Here is a 24,822-nt window from a genome sequence, read left to right as displayed (position 1 = left end):
TTCCACACATGCTGGACAAAAGGCTGACGTGCACAGTGACACCATACAAATAGATGGGAGGGACTGGTTTCCACAGCAGCCTGTGACAACAGAACACCTCCATTCCTGCTAACGTCTTTTCTCTTGGTTCTCTTCCTCTTGTGAAGGCTGGAAGCCCCTCAGGCTTTCTACACCTCCCAGACAATGACAAAGGTATGACATTCCATCTATCTCTGCAGGAAATTTCATGTTTTTAACCCAAGACTGCTGTGATGTTTTAGGCTGGTCATACACGTTTATATTTTTGTGCAAATGTATGAGGGTCCTGAAAAATGTCATTTGATTGTCAGGACAATGTTATGAATTTTAACATTCAATGTCAGGATGGATGGAAGTAAATGTGATTTGGAATGAGGATTATATTCACAATTAGAACTGCATTCTGGCAGTTAAGAAACAAGAACAGTTTTCCATTTTTCTTTTCCTTCGATTTTCCTCATCACAGTTGTAGACTTGACTACACTTACCAATAGAAAATCGAATGGATGTGTAGCGCACCCTCAAAGGAGCTGCTGCTGCTGAACTTGTTTCCTTTACCCCTAGTTTTTTTTTTTTTTTTTTGAACAATGAACTGAAGGATGAGGTGAAGGGAACATGGGATACAAAATCTGAAGAAATTAATACTTTGAAAACTATTCTCTATCTTGCTTAAAGTAAAGTTCCAGCCCTTTATGGCATCCAGCGATGTGCTCACCTGTGCCGTCCCTTCTCTGCCTCTTCTCTCCCCAGCATCACAACTGCGGGCACCAGGCTGTGACCGCTTGCGGCTTCAGAGCTGGGTGCGCACTGCGCATGCGCAAGTCGCGCTGCACATTCTGATTGGTCCGGAAGTCTTCTGGGACCTGTGAATGTTCCCAGGAGACTGCAGGAGGAAGGAGGGGGCCGAACTTCTGGCTCAGTTCGCCGCGGCTAAGCCGGAAGTGGGAGCAGGTACCTGTCAAAAACAGGTATCCGTGCCCCCTCACAAGGTGCCAAATATGGCAGTGGAGGGGGGGGGGGTGGAGGAGGCAAACAAGTGGAGCTTCCACTTCTGGGTGGAACTCCACTTCAGTTGCAATATGTCCCACAGAAACTCTAAATCTGACAGGTGACTAGAACTAGTCCCCCCTCAAAAGGTGCCAAATATGGCAGTGGAGGGGGGGGAGGAGGCAAACAAGTGGAGCTTCCACTTCTGGGTGGAACTCCACTTCAGTTGCAATATGTCCCACAGAAACTCTAAATCTGACAGGTGACTAGAACTCAAAAGTCTAAAAGCTGTATACAGTCACTAACTTCCAGCACCAGTGTCATTTACTCACACAGGATCTTAGGTTGCCTTCTTCTGATATCCACTGGGCACTCTCCAGTAAGGGAGTTGTAGACTCACTCCCCTAACCTCCTGCTGGTACTTTCCAGTGAGCTTCTCCACACCCAAATCAACTCCAGGAATAGGCTTTCCAAATAGAACCCCCCAGCTGATGTTTCAGCTGGGACCTCAATGTCTTCCACATGGCACCTCCAGTACTCCTGCTCCAGAGGTAGAATCCCTGCAAAGGGGTCTCCTCCAGCACGACTGGACCAAGGAACTCTGCTGCACCTGTCTCAGTCCCCAGACTATTTATTGGCTCTTCCACCACATACTGGGTACACCTCCACAGGGATTGACTGGAGTTTCATAAATATTCAGCATGCTTCCTCTGTGCTTCCTCCTACTATAATTCTAGAATCCTATTGAACACAGGGGAAGTAACCAGAGCAGCAGCCTGTGAGACACTAAGCAGGCCTGAATAATCAACCACTACCCCACTGACTACAGGGGAACCACTAGAGTGCTAGAGTGTTTCCAAACACAAGTCTAACAGTCTATGGCCAACACTAGTCTGAAAACGTTGAATTATTTTTCATTTTCTTTAGACATGATTCAATTAACCTATCCAATATGTGTATGAATGTAAGTTAGAGACTTTAGATTTATGCCACATCAGGGTTAGGGAGTGATGTGAATGTACAATATATATGTAAAGTGCTGTGTAAATTGATGGCGCTATATAATAAAAATGTTTCTTTAGTGTGAATGATACTCCTGTAACTGTGAGGGAAAAGGCTCATCTGTGACTAATAAAACAATTAAATAGTAGTGATGATTTCTATCCTACTTTAAACTTTTTTGTCTGCTCAAAATTTTTTCAAAATTCTAGCGCCTTCCTAGAGTTGTCGGCTAGGCAAATTTTGCTTTGGCTCCCTCTGTAATTAAGCGAGCAGTACTTGTTTTGTGTTGCCCGTTCAGGGTCTCACAGACTGGGAGTTCACCTCTGCCTCTGTAAGAAGCTTCCAGAGCTTAGGGCAGGAGATTCAAATTGACCATCCTGAATATTTATAAGGGTCTGGCCAGTCCCAGGAGAGGAAGTGTCCAGAAGGGGGCTGGAGTGCAGATAAATAGACTGAGACATTGGAGAACAGGGTTCCTTCTCCCCAGGAGGGTTACAGAGGTGCAAGGGCTGCTGCTGCTAGGCAGCTCGGGCACTGAACAGCTACTCTAGGAGGCCTCAGAGGTGTCAGGATCAAAGGTTCAAATGGACATTGCTCAGAGCTGACTGCAGAATCGCGCCGCAAGGTATCCGGTCCTGAGAGACACATCTCACTCACTGTGCTATGTCCGGAGGAAGCTGGGTGTAGGCAGCTGCCCTGGGGATGTGTGAGCAGTGACCTTAAGTAGATCCCCGATACTGTGTACTGGACACTACACTGGGTACCAATAGCTGTGCACTGGCGCAGGGTAACCAGATGCCCAAGGACGTGCCCCATGGTCTTCAGCTGCAGGGTCTTGGACTGTTCACTGTTAGGCACTACTGCTACTACTAGAAAGATTTCATTCTGTTCACTATCTAATGCTGAACGTTTTGGAGTATCCTATACCCCCAACCCCTCCCCTGTTACAAGTTTCTTCAGCAGTACATCTTAAAAAGACAATCCCTAGACTGCTTATTAGAGCCAGAGTGAATGGACTGTTGCTTGGGTGGTTGGCAGCCTCTGCTGTCAGCACAAGAACCACCTAAAATCAGCAGCCCCTGTGAGGGTAGCGCTATATAATATTGCACAGATGGAACAGCAGATTTACCTACCTGATCCTTCACCCCTGGCAGATGATGCTCCTGCAGTGTAGTGTTCCTCAGCATCCTTACATGCAATGCAAGGAATTGGGTCCTGCATTGTTTTTCATGACATCAAAGGACCCTGGGCCGCTGTAACATAGGTTAAAGCAGTGTTTCTCAACTCCAGTCCTCATGGACCCCCAACAGGTCATGTTTTCAGGATTTCCATTATTTTGCACAGGTGATTTGATCAGTTTCACTGCCTTAGTAATTACCACAGCTGTTTCATCTGAGGGAAATCCTGAAAACATGACCTGTTGGGGGTCCATGAGGACTGGAGTTGAGAAACACTGGGTTAAAGGAAGCTGCAGGAACCAGTCTAGCAGAGCAAAGGAACCTGCAGGAGCTGAGGACCAGGTAAGTAAAAGTGCTTTACTATGTCCCCTAGACATACAGTAGATATGACTGCGGTTAACCCTTGCAGAGCAGGAGCAGCCCCACTGCAAGGTAGGATTTTTTGGTTTCCTGGAGGTCATCTTTAACTGCTTCTCTGCTGCCCTATAGCACAACTACTGCTACAGGGCAGCAGGGCTGCGCAAAATCACACACACACACATATATATATATATATGTGATTTTACATGTCCGGGTAGGGAGTGCACGAGCGGTCCGCCCTACCCGTGCTGCCATTGGCGGCTACAGCTGTCGATAACCGTGTCCTGGCCAGAGATTGCCTGCCGGCACCCAGCAATCGCCAAGGAACAGTGACAGGGGAGAGTTCTATGTGTAAACCCTGTGAGGCTGCTTTGTATTGCTCTGCATGGTAGAGAGATACAAAACAGCATGTCTCCCTAGTAAAACACACACAGCACAGTTAACCCTTTGATCGCCCAAAAGTTAACCCCTTACTGCACAGTGCTATTAGTACAGTGTCAATGCATTTTATTAGCACTGATCAAGGTATTAGTGTCACTGGGGATGTCAGTGGCAGCTAATCAGTTCCCACCCAGCGTCTGAATGCCCGCCGCAGTCCCGCTATAAGTTGCTGATTGCCACCATTGCTAGTATAAAAAAAAAATTCCAGTATATACCGCCACTTGTAGACGCTATAACTTTCATGTAAACCAATTAATTTACACGTATTAGGATTTTTTTTTAGCAAAGACATGTAGAAGAATACAATTTGGCCTAAATTTATGAAGAAATATGATTTTTTTTTATTGGATATGTTTTATAACAAAATAAAATAAAAAATATTGGTTTTTTTTCAAAATTGTTTTTTTTTTGGTTTATAGAGCAAAAAATAAAAACTGCAGAGGTGATCAAATACCACCGAAAGAAAGCTCTATTTGTGAGGAAAAAAAGGACATTATTATTATTATTATACAGGATTTATATAGCGCCAACAGTTTGCTCAGCGCTTTACAATATAACGGGAGACAAAACAGCAACAATACAGTTCAATACAAGAGAGAGGCCCTGCTCCTTGGAGCTTACAATCTATTACATAAATTTCATTTGGGTGCAGCGTTGCATGTCAGTTAAAGTAGCGCAGCACCGTATCGCAAAAAATGGCCCGGTCAGGAATGGGGTTAAATCCTCTGGAGGGCAAGTGGTTAATAAACACTTAGGTGTTGATTTACTAAAGGCAAATAGACTGTGCACTTTGCAAGGTGCAGTTGCACTCGGCAAGAGCAGTTGCTTCAGAACTTAGTAAATGAGGTAAAGCTTCACTTTGCAAAGAATACCCAATCATATACAAGAAAAATAAGAAAAAATAGCATTTTTGCTTGAATGATTGGATGATGAAATTCAGCAGAGTTTCTGCTCATCTGCTAAGCTCTGGAGCAACTGCACTTCCAGAGTGCACAGCCTATTTGCCTTTTGTAAGTCAACCTCTTTATGTTTATGAGAACAGGCTTTGCGTGTGATCCCGAAGCGCTATTACTGTGATTATACCCCTGAACTTTACACAGGCCACAAATATCCAGCCAAAGATATTCTTGCTATGAGTGTGCCAGATAACAATAACAAATCAGTTATCAGTAAAACACACACAGCACACAGTTAACCCTTTGATCGCCCCTCATGTTAAACCCTTCTTGCCCAGTGCTATTAGTACTGTGTCAGTGCTTTTTATTAGCACTGATCACTGTATTAGTACTCATACACACTGCACATTTTTACAGCAGCTGTTTTTGGCTTTTGACATTTTTTTCTACAGCTAGTAAACTCCCCAGCATGTTATCCTATGTGTCCATGCACACATAGGCTGTAATCAATGTTTTTTTGGCTGGAAAAAAAGCCCAGAACTAGTGGATTTCTAGAGGAGTTTTTTTTAGCTGTAAAAATGCTCTAATGCTGTAAAACACAGTAAATCGCGGCAAACCAGTGTTTCTGGACATTTTTGACCCCAAAAAAATTGTAAAAAACGCGAATGTGAAAAAAACTCGGTAAAACGTCGCTAAACGCTAATACAAAAACGCTAAAAAATGCTGAAAAATTCATGTTTTTAATGTGACTTTACACAGCTAACATTACCAGTGTTATTAAAACTCCCAGTGTGCATAGAGTGTCATTGGGATTTTCAGTGACTCCAAGTCAGTTCCCCCCAGTGTCAGTCCCGCTGTAAGTCACTGATCGCCGCCATTACTAGTATATAAAAAAAACAAATAAAAATTCCAGTATATATACAGCCACTTTCATGTAAACTAATTAATTTACATGTTTTGGGATTTTTTCTAGCATGCAGCAGAATACAAGGCATGTAGCAGAATACATGTTGGCCTACATAAATGATGAAATTAGATGTTTCTAATTTTTTTACTGGATATGTTTTATAGCAAAAAGTCAAAAATATATTTTTTCAAAAGTGTTGGTCTTTTTTTGTTTATAGTGCAAAAAATAAAAACCGCACAGGTAATCAAATACCACAGAAAGTAAGCTCTATTGGGGGGAAAAAAAGGACATAAATTTAATTTGGGTTCAGCATGGCATGACCGCGCAATTGTCAGTTAAAGTAACGCAGTGCTGAATCACAAAAAATGGCCTGGTCAGGAAGGGGGGTAGATCCTCTGGAGGGCAAGTGGTTAACCACATGCCGCCCAGCCACTGTAGAAATACGGCGGCAGGGCGGCACGGCTGGGCAAAAGCACGTTTTAAAACGTGTGTTTTTAAAACAGGTAGGGGGTGCGCGAGGTGCGCCGCCGCCCTACCTGTCCCGCCGATCACAGCCACGGATGTCAGTCGCCGGGTCACAGCCGGTCGTTACCGGCTATGTCCTGGTGATCGGCGGCAATCACTGACAGAGAGCACAGCTGCAGTAGCTGTGCTTTCTGTCAGTTCCCTGACAGCTCCAGGACACGCTGATCGGGACAGAAGAGTTTCTCTCTCCCGATCAGCGGTGTTTCCTACAGTACACACCCCCGCCCCCTAGTAAAACACTCCCCCTCACACAGTTAACCCTTTCCCTGAATAATAAACTTAACCCCTTCCTCCCCAGTGCCATTAGTACAGTATCAGTGTTTTTTTTTTTTGCACTGATCACTGTATTGGTGTCACTGGGGATGTGAGTGACCCCAAGTCAGTACCCCCCAATGTCAGAATGTCCACCACAGTCCCGCCATAAGTCGCTGATCGCCGCCATAAGTCACTGATCGCCGCCATAAGTCGCTGATCGCCGCCATTATTAGTATAAAAAAAAACTAAAAATCCCAGTATTTTTCCTGCCATTTGTAAATGCTCTAACTTTCACGTAAACCAATTAATTTACACGTATTAGGTTTTTTTTTTAGCAAAGACATGTCGCAGAATGCATTTTGGCAGAAATTTATGACTAAATTTGATTTTTAAATTTTTTTTTACTGGACATATATTATAGCAAAAAGTCCAAAATATTGTTTTTTTTCCTCAAAATTGTCAGCCTTTTTTTTTATAGCGCAAAAAATAAAAACCGCACAGGAGATCAAATACCACCGATAGAAAGCTCAATTTGTGGGGAAAAAAAGGATGTAAATTTCATTTATGTACCATATTGCATGACCGCGCAATTGTCCATTAAACTAGCGCAGCACTGTATAGCAAAAAAATGGCGTAAATTGCAGTATCTATACCATAGTTTGTAGACGCTATAACTTTCACACAAAGTAATCAATATACACTTATTGGGATTTTTTTTACCAAAAACATGCAGCAGAATACATTTTGGCCTAAATTTATAACCAACTTTGAGTTTACTATATATTTTTTATAGCTGAAAGTAAAAAATATTGTTTTTCTTCAAAATTTTTGCCTTTTTTTGTTTATAGCGTAAAAAATAAAAAGCGCACAGGTAATCAAATACCACCAAAAGAAAGCTCTATTTGTGTGAAAAAAAGGACGTAAATTTTGTTTAGGTGCAGCATTGCATGACCGCGCAATTATCAGTTGAATTAGTGAAGCGCCGAGTAGCAAAAAGAGGCCTGGTCATTAAGGGGGGTAAATCCTCTGGAGGTCAAGTGGTTAAAGTAAAGTAAACTCAATCATTGCAATCTCTTATAAGCTTTAACTTGTCAAAGTAATTTCAAAATGCGTTTTCAGTCTTTTTAAAGCTGCAGCATTCATTAACATAATGAATAAAAACTGTTTGCGCTAAAGGAGAAAATCCACCTGCAGGGAAACTTGAAATTCCATCCATTGAAATAAATGTTCTCGTTGTTATTGTGGACAGTATCTACTGTTCTGCTGTTTTCTCCAGACTGGGAATACTTATGCAGCTAAAACAGACCTCTGATGAAGAAGGTTTGCACTTAAAATGCATCAGCTGAGATGCAAGCTGGAGACAGCACTGGGATGTTGTCTGGCAGGGTCAGTAATGGGGAGTTCTTCTGTGTTCTGTGGGTGGACCAGGTCTGTTCCCGGATGGATTTTATGTCGTAAAGAATGCTTGTGGGTACATAACACCTGCTACAAGATTATATCTTGACATGAGCAATATTCTTACCCTGGAATCTGTAGCTGCACGATTATTCCTGACATCTGTGCAAATTCATGGAGGGGGTAGTCTAAGGGGTCTGTGTTTCAAAACTAAAAAAAAAATACACTAGTATGCCCCCTGTGGGGTTCCTTACATATTTCTGCCTCTGCAGTGGGCCAGTGGTGGATTTAGAACCAGGGGAGCCAGAAGCTCTGCAGCCCAACCACTTCCAGTAATGTTCTCCATATTGGAAGCTTAGTAGTGGTCAGCCTCACTTCCATTCTGTATAACTTTTTAATTTCATTACCCAGTTAAGGCAGCCATTGAAAGACTGAAATTTGGTCGGTTTGGCAGGAACTAGCCAAATTTTATTATTTATTTATTTCAGGTACTTATATAGCACTGTCAATTTACTCAGCGCTTTAGATATATAGTGTACATTTACATCAGCTCCTAACCCTCAAGGGGCATGCAATCTAAAGTCTCTAACTTGCATTCATATACTAAGGCCAATTTAGACAGGTTCCAATTAACCTACCAGCATGTCTTTGGAGTGTGGGAGGAAACTGGAGTACCCAGAGGAAACCCACGCAGGCACAGGGAGAACATGCAAACTCCAGGCAGGTGGTGCCGTGGCTGGGATTTGAACCAACAACACTAGTACTGTCAGGCAGAAGTGGTAACCATTTAGCCACTGTGCTGCCCAAATTTTGTGTCAATCTATGGGCAGGCTGATTATGGTGAAGTCGACACTTTAGTATAACCAGCCTGTCAGGTTTTTTTGACTGGTAGTGATCATTGTATTCTGCCGGTGCAAAAGCTTCCTGGTGCTCCCCTCCAGCAGAACACAATAGCACTGCAGAAGGAATTCCCCCATCAACACTGACTGTGTCGATGGGGGAATCAAACAGTTTTCTTTATTTCTTTGAAGGTAAGAAAATTGCATAATGTATGGCCTGCTTTAAGCACCAAAGTGTGGAATGTGGAGTAGAATGGCTCCTCTGCATCCGCTGTTGCCCTGAGCAGAGTATTACCCTCAGCCACAATAATGAAATCAAACAAGGTCACAGATCATTAATTATATTGAACACACCTCCACTCCGTAATTTTAGGGTGGTGGTGAGATTGGTGTGGTTGGTTGGTGGGTCCTTTGCTCCTTGGCTTCAAGCCCATCGTCACCCAAAGAGGAGCCCACATGAGTTGAGTAACCCTGCCTAACCCAATATTATATGACATAACTTCATTTTAAGTAAATATCAGATAATTTATGGGCAACCTGAGTCCTTTATATGTAAAGTGGTGAAGATCTGTAGAAATTCTAGTCTGAGTGATGAATATGTCTTAAGTGGATAGTAAATGGCTGATTGCAGACAACAGCTTGTGTGGATGGGAGAATCTGAGTGTTTTGTTTATCAGCCTACTAGTTGTAAAACAACCCATCTATACAGAGCTTAAGAAGGTGGCAATGGATTAAAGGATCACAAGCTTGAGAGCTTAACCCAGGGGTACTCAACCTTTTGAAGAGCGAGGGCCACTTAAGTGATTTGGTAACCAGTCCTGGGTCACACTTAAAATAAATAGTTCAGAATTTAAAATGTTATATTTTGGATCGCTTAAAGTAAAACTAAAGGCAAAACTTTTTAATTTGGACAGTGTGCAGAGAAATTAGAACACTTCTCAGGTGTTATTGCTGTCTGTACCCCCATTAAGGAGATTTACCCTCTCTATTTATCCTGTTTACCATTATCATTGAAAGTGACAGTAAAAGAAAATCCCAAATTTTGAGTTGTCCCCAGAAAAGTAATAGAAGGGAAATATTCCAATGGGGACACTAGTTCTGGTGACTTGGGGGTCCCCAAGGAATTCCATTAATTTGCAGGGATTTTCTCTCACTTTCTGTTTGGCTATGGGACGCAAAGTGACGGGAAATCTCTGCAACTGGACACAGATGATGAAATAAAAACTGACAGGGGTTATAACCCTCCCTTGCTCTATCCTAAATGAAAATAAAAAGTTTTGCCTATAGTTCAACTTTAAAGCGGAGTTCCACCCAAAAGGGGAAGTTCTGCTTTAATGATTGGTCCCACGCTCCCCATTAAGGACTCGCACCTTTGGGGAGTGGGGGGGGGGAGCGGGTACCCAAAATTGACAGTTACCCGCTCCCACGTCTGTTGCGATCAGCTAGACAATCGGAAGCAGAAGTTGTCCTCCTACTCTCCCTCCCCGACAGGGCCAATCAGGAACTGCAGCGCTACTCGCACATGCGCAGTAGGCACCTGGCTGTGAAGCCGCAAGCTGTCACAGCCGGACACTGAAAATGCCGGCGCCTGGTGAAACCGGTGAAAGGGCTGCAGCGGGGACACCGCGGGATCGTGGGACAGGTAAGTGGCTGTTTTTTAAAAGTCAGCAGCTACAGTTTTTGTAGCTGCTGATTTTTATTTTTTTACAGAGTGACTGGAACTCCGCTTTAATGAACATTATACTCCTGCAGCTGGCAGCAGGGAGAGGAGGAGAAGCGGGCTTTATGAAGTTGCAGGAGGAAAATGGAGAGGATCTGTTCTTGTATATGCATCCTCCATCACCCCTCCCGTCCAAATGTAAAAGATAAGATGACAGAGAGGCCAAACAGGCCCTCTGAAACATGAGATGGGGTTGCCCTTGCCACCCCTGACGCAACACCAATGATTGGGGGTAAATGGTAATAACACATCTCAACTGTGGAGTTATACTTCCTCCAAATGGCAAATGTAAATGAGCCCTTATTGTACTGGGCCCCCTATAAGGCTGCTTTCAATGTGATGCGCTGCAGGTTACTCGCACCGCAGGTGCAGCGCAGTCCACCTGCGGCTTTCCTGTGGGTTAACTGCACTTTGCCATAGACTTCTATTAAATCTTGTGGGTGTGGTGCACTTTCTGAAAGTGCACGCAAAAAAAACCCAGCAAAGCACGATTCAATTTGCTCCTGCTGGGAAAAAAATTCCTTCCTGATCCCCCGAGAGGCAATCGGATATTCCCTGGATGAACTTTACCTATAAATGTTAGTATCCAGTTATATTCTGTGTATCTAGGAAAGAATCCAGGACTTTTTTAAAGCAATCCACTGAGCTGGGCAGAACCAATTCTTGAGGGAGTCTTTTCCACATTTTCACAGCTCTCACTGTGAAGAAACCTTTCCGTGTTTGGAGATTAAATTTCTTTTCCTCCAGATGTAAAGAGTGCCCCCTTGTCCTCTGTGATGACCTCAGGGTGAATAGTTCTACACCGAGTTCACTATATGAACCCCTGATGTATTTATACATGTTGATCATATCCTCCCCTTAATCTCCTCTTTTCAAGAGAGAATACATTCAGTTCCTCTCATCTTTCCTCATAGCTGAGTTCCTTCATGCCTCTTATCAGTTTGGTTGCCCTTCTCTGTACTTTCTCCAGTTCCCCAATGTTCTTTTTTGTGAATTGGTGCCCAAAACTGAACTGCATATTCCAGATGAGGTATTACTAATGATTTGTACCGGGGTAATATGATATCTCTCTCTCTGGAGTCTATACCTCTTTTAATACAAGAGAGGATTTTGCTCGCTTTAGAAACTGCAGCTTGGCATTGCATGCCATTATTAATCTTGTCATCTACCAGAACTCCCAGATCCTTCTCCACCATTGATTCCCCCAGTTGTACCCCCCTAGTATGTATGATGCATGCATATTCTTAGCCCCCAAGTGCAGAACCTTACATTTATCAACATTAAACCTCATTTGTTTAAAGCATTTGATCCAATGGATTCACAGAGCGATCCTGGGTTGCAGCTGCAGATATATACAAGGTGTGACAATTGAATTCCTGGAATGATCTGTAAAAAATGTCTGCTTACTTGTAGACTAGCGGCTGTTGTGATCTTCAAAATAGTCCACTTTTCTAGATGACTGTGCTACTGTGGGAAACATTCCTGGAGTTCGTCTCCCGGAATGCTGCACAGTATCTTTGTCGCAGTGCGGTGAATGTCAGGAATGTCATCAAATCTTTGTCTTTTTAAGGGCTCATGTACACGGGACGTTTGGAAAACTCTTCTGAATGATGGAAACTGACCTCTGGAAAACGTAGGTTAAAAAACGTTTGTTTAGCCACGTTTGCATACCGCATTTATGCGCATTTGCAGTTTAGAAGCGTTTTTAAGATAACCTCAGGAGACCTTCCCTAATGCCCAGAATGCACTGAAAAACAGTAAAAAATTAACTATTTCAGACATTTTGAGAGAAATAGAGAGAGCAGAAGCAGAGAGAGCAGTATGTGTTGAGATGACCTGTCTTTTCTGGTTGTATTCACTATGGATCCCATCATGAGCATAATGCGGCACGTTCTACCATTTTTTTCCTTCACACAAAACCTGGAACTGACTGAGCTGGTGTACCGGGTCCATTAGAATACATGGGAAACACTTTGCTTGCATTTATGATGATGAAAAAAGGCTCTGGACAGCAGCTGGATATGGAACAGTTAAAAAACACTTCTAAACGCAAATGCTTATAAAAGCGGTTAGCCGCATTTACAAGCATTTGGCGTTGAAACGCTGATAAAATCTACTCCTGAATGCAAGTTTGGTGCGTTCAAAAAAATGACTGCAAACTCAACTGCCTGTAAATGACGATGTGTACATGGACACATAGGAAAACATTAGGGAGAGTTCAGGGGCTGCTTATAAAAAAATGCAGAAAAGCTCCTGAACGTCAGTTTATTAGCTGCAGTGTACATGAGCCCTAAGGCATTATTTAATTTTGGAAAAAGCCAAAGGTCGCAGGGTGCTAAGACAGGGGGGATAAAGTGGTTGGTCAAACACTTAACGCATCATGAGGAGGAGCATTGTAGTGGTGAAGAATCCACTTGTAAGACCAAAGTTCCAGTCTTTTCTTCCAAACAGATTCCTATAACCTTTTCAGAATTTCCAGGTAACAATGTTGCTTGAACATTGTACCATGTTTTATGAACTCATAGTGAAGTATCCCCTTGTGATAAAAAAAACACACCAGCATGGTTTTGAACTGAGAACGAGCCATGTGTGCTAATTCAGCCTAGTAGGTTGAAAGAAAAAAATTCAAGGTGGATGGGGTAATCCCTCTACTGTTCTTTTGTATGTCAGAACATACTGATCAGCATTGCAGACTATAGCCTGCAGCGGTGATTGAGCAGAAAAAATCCAACAGGGTGGTTGTACAGAAGTCAATCGGTAGATCAACTACCTTACAACGATCTTGGCCATACATTGGTCAAAATTTGTCTGGTCCCTGCTGAACTGGCCGAATTTCAATCCATGTATGGCCTAGAGAGATTTTGAGGCTAAATGGGCATATTATGAAACTGTTAATCTCACAGTCCTACCTTGCAGTATGCATTTAATGGGCAAGGAGGGTTCTATTTGAATAAAGGAACTATCTGTAAAAGAAGACACAACTGTAGTGGAAAATGGCAATATATAGAAATAATCAGTTATCAAAACCAAAAATAGTAACTTTCTTTTCAAAAACTCTGTTTTGGCAGAAAACTTTGAGATGGCTGATGTGACTGAACTCCATCAAGCAGCTGCGCTTGGGGATTATGACTTGGTGTCTGAGATCCTGAAGAAGGAGTTGTATGATCCAAATTATAAGGACATTGACTGGAATGACCGGACTGCTTTGCACTGGGCTGCAGCCAAAGGTACTGGACATTATTCTTGACAGTGCTTTCTTCATCCATTACCCACCCTTGGCCCCTTCCAGAATTTAAATACATATTTTGTATTCCCATACTTTTATTGTACAAGTATAAACTTTTTTTTTTTGTATTGTGGGACCATAGAAGGTTTTGGAAGAATTTACCGGGCCTGGTCACAATAAGGTTGAGAATTGCTAGTACAGTATAGGGAAAACTGGGCATGAATTGTAGGTAATTGGTTCTCAGGTCCTGGGCTGTCTATTAATTGCTATTAGTTTTCAATACTTTCTAAGCAATATTCTGTGTCTCAGGTTAGACAGGAGACCTATTATTACTGTTTGCTTATTTCAGAAAACTTTATTTTTGAATCCACCAGGCCAGTCTGATACAGTGAAGCTATTGATAGATTATGGTGCTCGGCCTTGTCTCAGGACAGACATTGGTTGGACTCCAGCACACTTTGCAGCAGAATCGGGAAAGCTGAGCGTTCTCCGTACTCTCCATTCACTGCATGCTCCCATTGATGCTACAGACATACATGGCGACACCCCTCGCAGAATTGCAGAGATATACGGTCATAGAGACTGTATGAAGTTCCTGGAGATGTAAGTTTTATGTGCTGTATATATGTTCATTATATCTATGTCTATGTGAATTATAGGACTGTCATAGGACCTTCAAAAAAGGCCTGGATTGTTTCTTCGATACACAGAATATAACTGGATACTAACATTTATAGGTAAAGTTGATCCAGGGAATATCCGATTGCCTCTCGGGGGATCAGGAAGGAATTTTTTCCCAGCAGGAGGAAATTGGATCATGCTTTGCGGGGTTTTTTTTGCCTTCCTCTGGATCAACTGTGGGTATAGGATTATAACTTTTTTTTTTCTATGGTTGAACTGGATGGACTTTTGTCTTTTTTCAGACAGACTAACTATGTAACTATGTCATGGATAATAAAATAACATTGGATCCTTAAAGTATTTAAATAGTTTCTTTTAGTTTTGCATAGATTGGAGATGGATTAGACTATCAGTCAGGTTTTTATTGCTGTCTGTGCCCCCATTAGGAAGGGTAATCCTCTCTATTTGTCCTGTTTACCATTATCATCAAAAGTGAACTTAAAAGAAAATCCCAAATTTTTGGTTGACATCAGAATAGTAATAGAAGAGAGATCTTCTAATGAGAATGGAAATTTTGGTGGTTCTGGTGTCATGCCAGGATTCCCCCACTTTGGGGGGATTTCCTGTCACGTGGCTATGGGACAAGAAGGGAAGGGAAATCTCCCCAACGGGATACAGATGGCAAAAAACAAAAAAACTGGCAGAGATTATAACCCTCCCTTACTCTATCTAAATTGAAAACTGCCTAAAGTTACACTTTGATCAGAAAGAGAAATGTTATTATACAACTAAGCTAGACTTGGACCATACATCCCACTGGTCTCATATCTGGTGAAGTGGAGGCATTTTTTAAAACCTTAAGACTGACACCTAGGATTGAGCTTGATTACACTTACATTGGTCCAGCTTGGTTACATCTAATCTTTCATATCTTCTATTGGGATGTGGGCTGGGGATGCATAAATTCACTGTAGCAGCCTGTGCTACAAAAAATTGGCTGATTTATAGTAACACATATTTGATTTTATGGAGAGCACTATGGTCTGTGTTTGTTTTCTCTGAGTCTTCCATCTGGGCGATGATCCTTGCAGCTGATGTGAGCCACAGTTTTCCATCCTTGGAGATTGCCTCATTCCAGCATTAAAGGAAACTCACTTTTGACCTTTGTATATAGATCTCTGTGTATTAAAGTGAGAGTCTGGGATATGGTGGAGGTCATACTAACATACTGAATGCTGTTACGAATTGCAATTTGTGAGAATTGAAGAGGGTATTTAAACCTGCCGTAAGCCGATTGAAATTCATCCCATCCAGCAGGAACTGGCCAAGTTTTGATCCATGTTAGGTTTGTGAACTCGTCCCTTTAACCTCCTTAGCGGTATTCCCGAGTGTAGCTCGGGGTAAAATTTGAGTACCAAGAGCGGTAACCCCGAGCTACACTCGGGCTTACCATGCGGCGTTGCTCAGGGGATCCCTGCAGCACTTACCTTGTCCTTCGCTCCCGCGATGTGTCCCCTGCAGCGTCCCCGGCCATCTCCTCCGGCCGATGCCAGCATCCAGCTTCCGTGTTCCGGTCCTTGCGGGAAATTTGAAATTTTTAAAAAATGTCATTTTTGCTGTCATTGCTGTTTCAATGCATTTCACATATTTTTGTCCCTACTGCTTTGTCCTGTGCCCTGCCTGCATTTTGAATGTTCTTTCTGCCTGGAAACTTAGAAAAGTCCATGGTGTCCAAAAAGCGTCCCTTTACATCAAAAGCGGTTTTAGAACAGCGATAGTAAATCAGAACCACTTGCAGAATTGAGTGATAATGATTCGTGGGAAATTCGTCATCAGACACTGAAAACGATTTTGCGACTTTGCTCAGCGATGTGCGAATTTGCCTCTGTATTTCAAATTTCAGTGTTTTTGGTTTGATTATATTATTGAATTAAATTTTTATATTATTATTCTTTATGATTATTTAATAAATTATAATTTATGATTTTGTGTTTCAAGTTTTATCATATCCGGAATGTTTACTAGTCTCTTGTTCGTACAGATTTCAGTGAGTTATTCCTAAAAATTACAGCCTACAATAAAAAACTACATATTTCCATGCAAAAAAATGGTACCGCTTTCAGCACAAAAAATCGGAAAGAATCATACCGCCGAGGAGGTTAAACCCAAACTCATACTATTTACATGGGTTCTGAGGCTAGTTGAATGCAGATAAGGCACTAAGTGAGTTTAATTACCACGTTAATGAGCCACAGAACCTGTGGAATTAATATGCGTTCGGGTTTAAAGGGATGAGAGGGCAACCCACCTAAATAGCCTGCCCACCATGTACGGGCAGGCATTTTGTACTGAAGTTGATCTGTTGATTGACTTTAGTACTACCAGCCTGTTGTTTTTGTATGTTCAATCACTGCTGGCGGCTATAACAGCAAGCAGTGATCATAGAACCTCCTCGACTTAACGCGCCATCCTATCCTTACAGTGTCACAGTTGCAAAGATCATAACATTACATCAATTCAACAGATGATTGGTCTTCCTTCCAGGTTTGCACTCTCTTGTCACTTTAATAGCTGGGCTGTGACAGCATCCCCTCCGTGCATGTGCATGAGAGTCACCATCATAGCACGGCACTTTGTGCAATCACGGCACCGGCAGTGTGTCATGAATGCAGAGTTAAATGCACATGCGCGAGTGACATCATTGGCCTGGGCTGGCAGGAATATCTTTTTAAGGGTGCAGTTTCGGAACTGGTATGAATCAGTGCTTAATCAATTAAAGTGTATGCAAACACTCACCTTGTAAAATAACCCCTTCAGTTTAAAATAGAAATGAAAGGCAAAACATTTGTGTATAGATATAAAAAAAATATTAAATATATATTTTTTTATTTTTATATAACTGATCATATAGCCTCTGTTCTCAACAGCATAGAGAGGGGAGACAGGAGAAACAGCATACACTGATCTTCCCAGTAAATGGCTATGCAGGGGTGGGGGTTGTTAGCAGAAGTCTGATCATTGGAGGTTTTTAGTAGGAAATCAGAAGGACTGGCAGGAACACCAGGGATTTCACACAAAGGAATCAATACAAAGAGAACAGGATACTTTTTCATACAAGTACTTGGTACAGTAGGCACATATCAAGAATATGAAATGTTGGGTTTACATATTCTTTAAATTCTTATATAAATTCTTATATAATAGGCAAACAAAAATGTTAGATTCAATATCACTTTAATAATACTTATATGTCATAATTTTACTTTCAGAGCAGAGGTGGAATGCAGAGATTATCGCTTGGCTGCAGAGCTGGAAGGAAGCCCCTTGGATGAAGTGGATGAGGACTGGGAGGCGAAGAAACATGAACTTTTCACTTCACTTAGCAAAAAGATGAAGAATCGCACAACCAAGCCAAAAAAATATTCTAACCGGCCTCTCTTTGGTCAAAAGTCCTGCCAAACACATTCTAGAAAACCATTAACTTATGCACACATACGTGATCATATAAATACTAAGTAACATGACATTGCCATTACACAGAATGTATCCATGTGATAAAGACTTGTCACTCCGCTCTTCTCCACTAGGTGGAGTTGTGATGCTTTCTGATGCTCTGCTTGGTATAGTATTAGTTTTACCCTGTGAGACCCATTCACTAAATGAAGATGAATGTGACAGTGATATATGTAATGTTTACATACAGATTTAGTGAGTATATATACAGTGTCTTGAAAAAGTATTCATACCCCCTGAAAGTTTCCAAATTTTGGCATGTTACAACCAAAAATGTAAATGTATTTTATTGGGATTTTATGTGACAGACCAACACAAAGTGGCACATAATTGTGAAGTGGAAGGAAAATGATAAATGGTTTTCAAAACTTTCTGCAAATAAATATCTGAAAAGCGTGGCTTGCATTTGTATTCAGCCCTCTTTACTCTGATACCCCTAACTAAAATCCAGTGAAACCAATTGCCTTCAGAAGTCACCTAATTAGTAAATAGAGTCCACCTGTGTGTAATTTAATCTCAGTATAAATAGAGCTGTTCTGTGAAGCCCTCAGAGGTTTGTGAGAACATTATTGAACAGACAGCATCATGAAGTCCAAGGAACACACCAGACAGGTGAGGGATAACGTAGAGAAGTTTAAAGCAGGGTTAGGTTATAAAAAAAATCCAAAGCTTTGAATATCTCACTGTGACATACATGTGACATGAATGTACAGATTTGAGTAGATAAGATGTGACCTGTAGAGAATATGACAATGTAAATCTAGTTCATTCCTTGTTATTAAAGAAATATTCAGTCATAGGTACTCAGACAGATGGTCATCAATTAACACCTGAAAAGAGACAGAGCAGCTTCCTCAGGCTGGAAGTGATGCCTGGGTGCTAATAAGATTTTGTCACCTATACTTAATCAGACTTGGCCACCTTTCTGAAGCTGAAAAGAGAAACGCAGACATTTCGGCTTCATGACAGTAGGAGGTCTCCAATCTGTCTGGGGAGCTCTAAAAGAAATACATACATCAAAGGAAATGTTTCATCTCTGATAAAAGCTAAAATATTAGTTGCAGAGAGATGAAAATGCTTCCCTCTGATGGGGCACTCTGTGGGTCACACCAACATATAAAAACCATATTTGTGGCTTAAGTAGAAGGCCAGGAAAATGCAGAAAATGGTTATGTGGCTCTGGATCACGACAGTCGAACAGTGATTGGTACTGTCGCGATCGTGCTGATGCGCTGGTGTTGGAAATCCAATCCCCAACTTGGTGATCCAAGCAGGTCTTGGTCTGATTGACCTTGGGCAGGTCAGCACCCAGAACATCCTGTGGGCGGGTACAGGAACACGCCCAGGGTCAAATGGCCGATGACTAATGTCCCGCCTACATCCATATCCCCATAAATTGAGTACCTGGACATTGGGGCATGGTAATTCGTATGGAGCTGGTTCGATCGACTAACGGATTATGGACTTTTTCTGACTTGCTCCAGTCGCAGGATAGATCTTGGTAAAATTTTTATTCTGTTTTATTCCCTTTTATTTTACAGTGAATAGTCATTTTTTTGTCTTCTTGTATTTTTTGTAACTTTTCATACTTTGTACATATTTTATGCACTGCCCACTTTTGGGATATTAAATCTTAAAATTAATTAGTGACTTCTGTGTATTTAAGCACGGGCTCATATTTTCGGAGACATTAGATTGGAGAGATTAGATTGTATTGTATTTTAGTGCCTTTAAACGCTCGGTGAAGCTCATTGCCAATCTGTATGTAATTGCACTGTGTGTGGGCAGATTGAGTGCAGATTGTAAAAGGTAACAGATCTGCCAGACGGAGATCTGTGTGTGTGGGGTGTCTCAACAGACTGTTCTGCGAATAAACTGTTGGGTGGAGGCAGGCTACCTTTTGTGGTGTGTCTGGTGTGGGGGGGTGTGGACAGTGGAAGAGTGATTAACACCGGGGTTCTATCTGTAGGATAGCTGAAGGGACCCTAGAAGGGTGTGTGATTGCTAAGCTGCTCCTCAACTCTAATCAGTGCACCAGATTGTATATAAGGTTTGTATCTGCCAGTGTGTGGTCAGCCAGCTGGATTGGAGTGGAGTCTCCCTCTGGTGGTGGCCAAAAGGTAGTGCGGGCTGTGGAAGTACATCACGGCTGGTCTTATATATGGTTTTATATATTCAGTCCCCTTTATTCCCTCTTACCCCAAGTCACGGCTGCACGTGCGTGCCTCGGTTAGCTAGTCGCTGTGGGCGTGGCGTGTGGGGAATCTGTGACACTCACGAAGAACTGTTTAATCCATCAGCCAAAAATGGAAAGAGTATGGCACAACTGCAAACCTACCAAGACATGGCCGTCCACCTAAACTGACAGGACAGCCAAGGAGAGCATTAATCAGAGAAGTAGCCAAGAGGCCCTCGATAACTCTGGAGGAGCTGCAGAGATACACAACTTAGGTGGGAGACTCTATTCACAGGACAACTATTAGTCGTGCACTCCACAAATCTGGCCTTCATGGAAGAGTGACAAGAAGAAAACCATTGTTGAAAGAAACCCATAAGAAGTCCCATTTTCAGTTTGCAAGAAGCCATGTGGAGGACACAGCAAATGTGGAAGAAGGTGCTCTGGTCAGATGAGACCAAAATTGAAATGTTTGGCCTACAAGAAAAACGCAATGTGTGGCGGAAAACTGACACTGCACATCACCCTGAACACACCATCCCCACTGTGAAACATGGTGGTGGCAGCATCATTTTGTGGGGATGCTTTTCTTCAGCAAGGACAGGGAAGCTGGCCAGAGTTGATGGGAAGATGGATGGAGCCAAATACAGGGCAATCTTAAAAGAAAACCTGTTAGAGTCTTCAAAAGACTTGAGACTGGGGTGGAGGTTCACCTTCCAGCAGGACAATAAGACTAAACATCCAGCCAGAGTTACAATGGAATGGTTTAGATCAAAGCATATTCATGTATTAGAATGGGCCAGTCAAAGTCCAGACCTAAATCCAATGAAGAATCTGTGGCAAGACTTGAAAATTGCTATTCACAGACACTTTCCATCCAATCTGACAGAGCTTGAGCTATTTTGCAAAGAATAATGGGCAAAAATGTCTCTCTAGATGTGCAAAGCTGGTAGAGACATCCCCAAAAAGACTTGCAGCTGTAATTGCAGCTAAAGGTGGTTCTACAAAGCATGCCACACTTTTCACATATTTATTTGTAAACAAAATTTGAAAACTATTTATCATTTTCCTTCCACTTCACAATTATGTAGCACTTTGTGTTGGGCTATCACATAAAATCCCAATAAAATACATTTACGTTTTTGATTGTAACATGACAAAATGTGGAAAATTTCAAGGGGTATGAATACTTTTTCAAGGCACTGTACATGAAACCCTGCAGTAAAGATTTCGAAAGGATCCAGCAACCAGGACATCCCTCATTATAGGTGAATAATGTAACTAAAGCTGTAGAGAAAAAAATGTTTTTAGCTAAACTTCAGCTTTAAGGTTTAGATTTAAAGGAGTTGTACGGCCAAAGCTTTTTTTGGCCATACTTCTCCTATGGGTCACAGGAGAAGCCCTCTCCACAGTCTGTCCACCTTCAACTCATCGAATCAATGCTGCAGCCATCTAATTGAGTATGATTTTTTTTTTACATTCCTGCACTTCTCTTTTAAAGAAAATTGGTCCTGATGAAAACATACAAGCCAACATATTTTTAGAGGTGTAGATTCTAGATCATCCCTATCAATTTAGTGCTTGTTCACATCTAGCGCTTTTGAGCTGTGTTGATCTGGGTTGCTCAATGCAGGCTCAATGCAAGGACACAGCAATACTATTTCAGTTTGTAAATTTGAGAAATGGTAGCCTGATGCTGAACATTCTATGCAGCACAGAAAGATTTGGTAGAGTGTTCCATAACAGGAAAGGGAGGAAACTCATCTTTCAGAATGTAAGCTCAGGTGAGGACTTGTCTAATCCACCTGGAAATATTGGATCAAGAGGCAAGATGTCCCTATAGAAACTCCCAGGTATGACAAAGAGAGAATAGGATTGTCTTGAAAAGGCCATAGACTCACTCAGCATGAGCCACATCCAAACAGTGGAGAGAAATCTCTTTGTAATGCTTCAGAGTAGGTAATAAGGAAAAAAGCACAATGTCCTCGTTAAGACAGAAAGCAGAAACACCTTTGTGAAGGAAAGAGGCCCTAGGTTGTAAGACAAGCTTATTCTGGTGTTACACTAGGAAGGGTTCCCTACATGATAAGTCACTAACTCAGAGATACGCCCCGCAGATAAGGAAGGTAACCTCATGAGTGAAGGAAGATGGAGATGTCCCTGATAGCCTCGAAGGAAGTTTGCTGAAGAACTGACGATACTAAGGGGGGGTCCCAACAAAGTCACTGAGGGAATGTACAGGGAAAACAGTGTGACCAACACCATACACTATAGCCTTCATTAAAGAGTGAGAGGCAAGTGGTCTCTGGAAAAGAATAGCAAGTACTGAAAATTTACCCAAAATGGTATTTAATCCCAAATGCTGATTCAGATGAGACTGTAAGAAGGATAGGACACCTCACATAGAGTACGTTTTGGGATAACATTTCCTAGTCTTACACCATGCAAAGTAGGCCTTCCATGTGTGATTATATACTTTGCATGAAGTTGATTTCCTAGCTTTCAGGAGCCATGGGAAGACTGAGTCAGACAGGCCCCTGTCCCTCAAGACCCGGGCTTTAATAGTCATGCCATTAAACCAGCAACCAAGAAGCAGGAAGACTGACCTGCCTCTGGGACAGTTGATTTGACTGATTTGGTAAGGTCCATGTTATATCCGCCAGTAGTTTGATTAGATACAAGCAACAAATCTCCTGGGCCAGTTTGGTACAATGAGGATCATCAGACCACTTTACTTTTTGATCCTGCTAAGCAGATGAGGAAGAAGCTTTAGCGGGGTAAAAGGGCCAAGATTCCCTGGTCCTGATGACAAATTGGCTCAGCTTGTTGCAGCTTGGTACTTGGACATCTGGTGTCCCCCACCTGTGAAAATACCCTTGAGACACCTCTGGGTGAAGCAACTATTCCCCTGGAACCAGACACTGATTACTGAGAAAATCCACCTGCCAAATTTCCTGAAATGTGTTTGCGGATGTTGCTGGAACATGAAGTCCTGCCCAAGCTAGAATGAGGTTTGTTCTCTTTGAGCTGTGTGACATTTTGTGCCTCCATGATGGCTAATGTAAGCTACAGCCATGGCCTACATCCAATGGAATCTTTAAATGTTTGCCTCATGGGCAAGATATTCAGAGCTGCAGGAACAACTGAATTACCCTGAGCTCCAGAATGTTGATCAGGAGTTGGACTTCTGCCAGTGATTAAGCCTCATGAACTGAGAGGGCACCCAGGACTCCACCCCAACCTGACAGGTTGGTGTTTTCAGTGTAAGCATCTTTCAAGACAATTCTAACACAAACAATCTCTGATGCAACCAGAATGTTCAGCTGCAAAGTTCTGGAGTAAACCTGAGCATATAGTACTGTTTTAAGGACTCACTGTTTCTTCGGTAGGAGATTTTACAAGCAAGTTCACAAACGTTGAGCCCAGAACTACTGCATCAGAGAAGAGAAAGCACTTGTGAGAGGATATGAACCAGAGAAAGAGCTTGCTTCTGTGATGGTGGAGGTGAACAGTAATAGCTAGGAGTCTCTTAGCAATGCCCTAGCAACAAAGCAGGATAGGGTGACCTCTGGGAGTTTTTCAGTTATGCTTCAAGAGGTACATAAATGACCTACATCTATATCAAGGGCATTTTTCAACTTTGAGCAAAACTGCAGAACTTGTTCCCATACCTGCATAGGCAGTTGTTTGGTAAAGGTGAATGATGCTTTTAAAAAATATCCTCCTTCTAGCAAGCAATCCAGTTATGAGGCACATTTACACAAGTTTTTTATGACATATATATGACCTGCCTGCAGTTTATCGGCAATTATTTGTTTCTTTAGTTCAAGTTATTACCACATTCCTGCTGTGTTTCAACTATAGGACCAGCTATAAAGTAAATGTGTTCCTATAGTTTAGTTATACCTATTTTCCCTCCCCTTCTCTGCATTCCTTTCCTGAAATCCTGTGATATATTAGTTTTACAACTCTGTGAACTCATGCATACAGATCATAGTACAAACAGTTACAATAAAGCACTCATGTCATTTCCAAATAAACATGCACAGCTTTCTCATTACAGCAACTTCAATTTAAAAGTAAACTCTGGGTAAGTAATAAAATGCATAGTAGAAATAAATGTATAGGGATTGTTTTGCCAAAGGGTTTGTTATTCTGTCACCTTCACCAGACAACATAGCCAAGTACTAAACATCTTTGAAGCAGAACAGCTTCAAGAACACTCCCCAACCCACAGCTCCCAACTGTCCCCGATTTACCAATTACACAGTAAAGCAGCAGAAGCATTCTGACCAGTCATTGGCAGCCATTAAATGGGGCATTCATTATACATTGCACCTTAATATCGAAGAAGTTTCATAGCTGCATTCTACAACTTTAAATAATAGGAATATTGGCTTCATTGCTTTTAGTTTTAGTTGTATTTTTACATTTTGACTGCAATGCTGTGCTTTCATGACCACATTTAATCTATCATCTAGAGACAGAATTGTGTGCCTTGGATACTAATAGACCCCAACAGCCCTGGGCTTGCACTGAATTCACCCCGTCAGGGTAGAAACATTTTAATTACCATACCATTGTAGACTTGTTTTTAGAAGTGCTGTCTATAGGTCTCTGCTACAGAAGTGCGACCTGGGTGGCAATCTTGGCTCTCTATAGATACTGTGTAGGACTGAGTGTAGCCACCCTAATAGAGGAAGTGGGTTATTCACAGGATTACCAGGTGATTAGGAGATTAATATACAGTACATCTAAGAGAT

The 24,822-nt window shown here is 42.0% G+C and overlaps 1 protein-coding gene across 2 annotated transcripts; it reads left to right on the top strand.

Moving 5' to 3' along the window:
* The first annotated feature begins 3 nt into the window (after window positions 1-3).
* Window positions 4-18,281, top strand: LOC149455750 (ankyrin repeat domain-containing protein 66-like). 2 transcript variants are annotated; one of them, XM_089685876.1, is made up of 5 exons: window positions 4-192; window positions 12,094-12,156; window positions 13,592-13,750; window positions 14,124-14,352; window positions 17,640-18,281. In XM_089685876.1, exons 3-5 carry the CDS (start codon window positions 13,603-13,605, stop codon window positions 17,887-17,889), a joined length of 627 nt encoding a protein of 208 aa, XP_089542002.1. In that variant the 5' UTR covers window positions 4-192; window positions 12,094-12,156; window positions 13,592-13,602; the 3' UTR covers window positions 17,890-18,281. The 2 variants fall into 2 exon arrangements, with proteins under 2 accessions (XP_089542002.1, XP_089542001.1); XM_089685875.1 differs by lacking the exon at window positions 12,094-12,156 and having other exon boundaries at window positions 5-192.
* The last annotated feature ends 6,541 nt before the right edge of the window (window positions 18,282-24,822 follow it).

This window comes from Staurois parvus, unplaced genomic scaffold, assembly GCF_062004578.1.
Source record: "Staurois parvus isolate SC_StPar_1 unplaced genomic scaffold, SC_StPar_1.0 ptg000388l, whole genome shotgun sequence".
NCBI lineage: Eukaryota > Metazoa > Chordata > Amphibia > Anura > Ranidae > Staurois > Staurois parvus.
The sequence above is the reverse complement of the archived record's forward strand: the minus strand, read 5'-3'. Positions and strand labels throughout refer to the sequence as shown.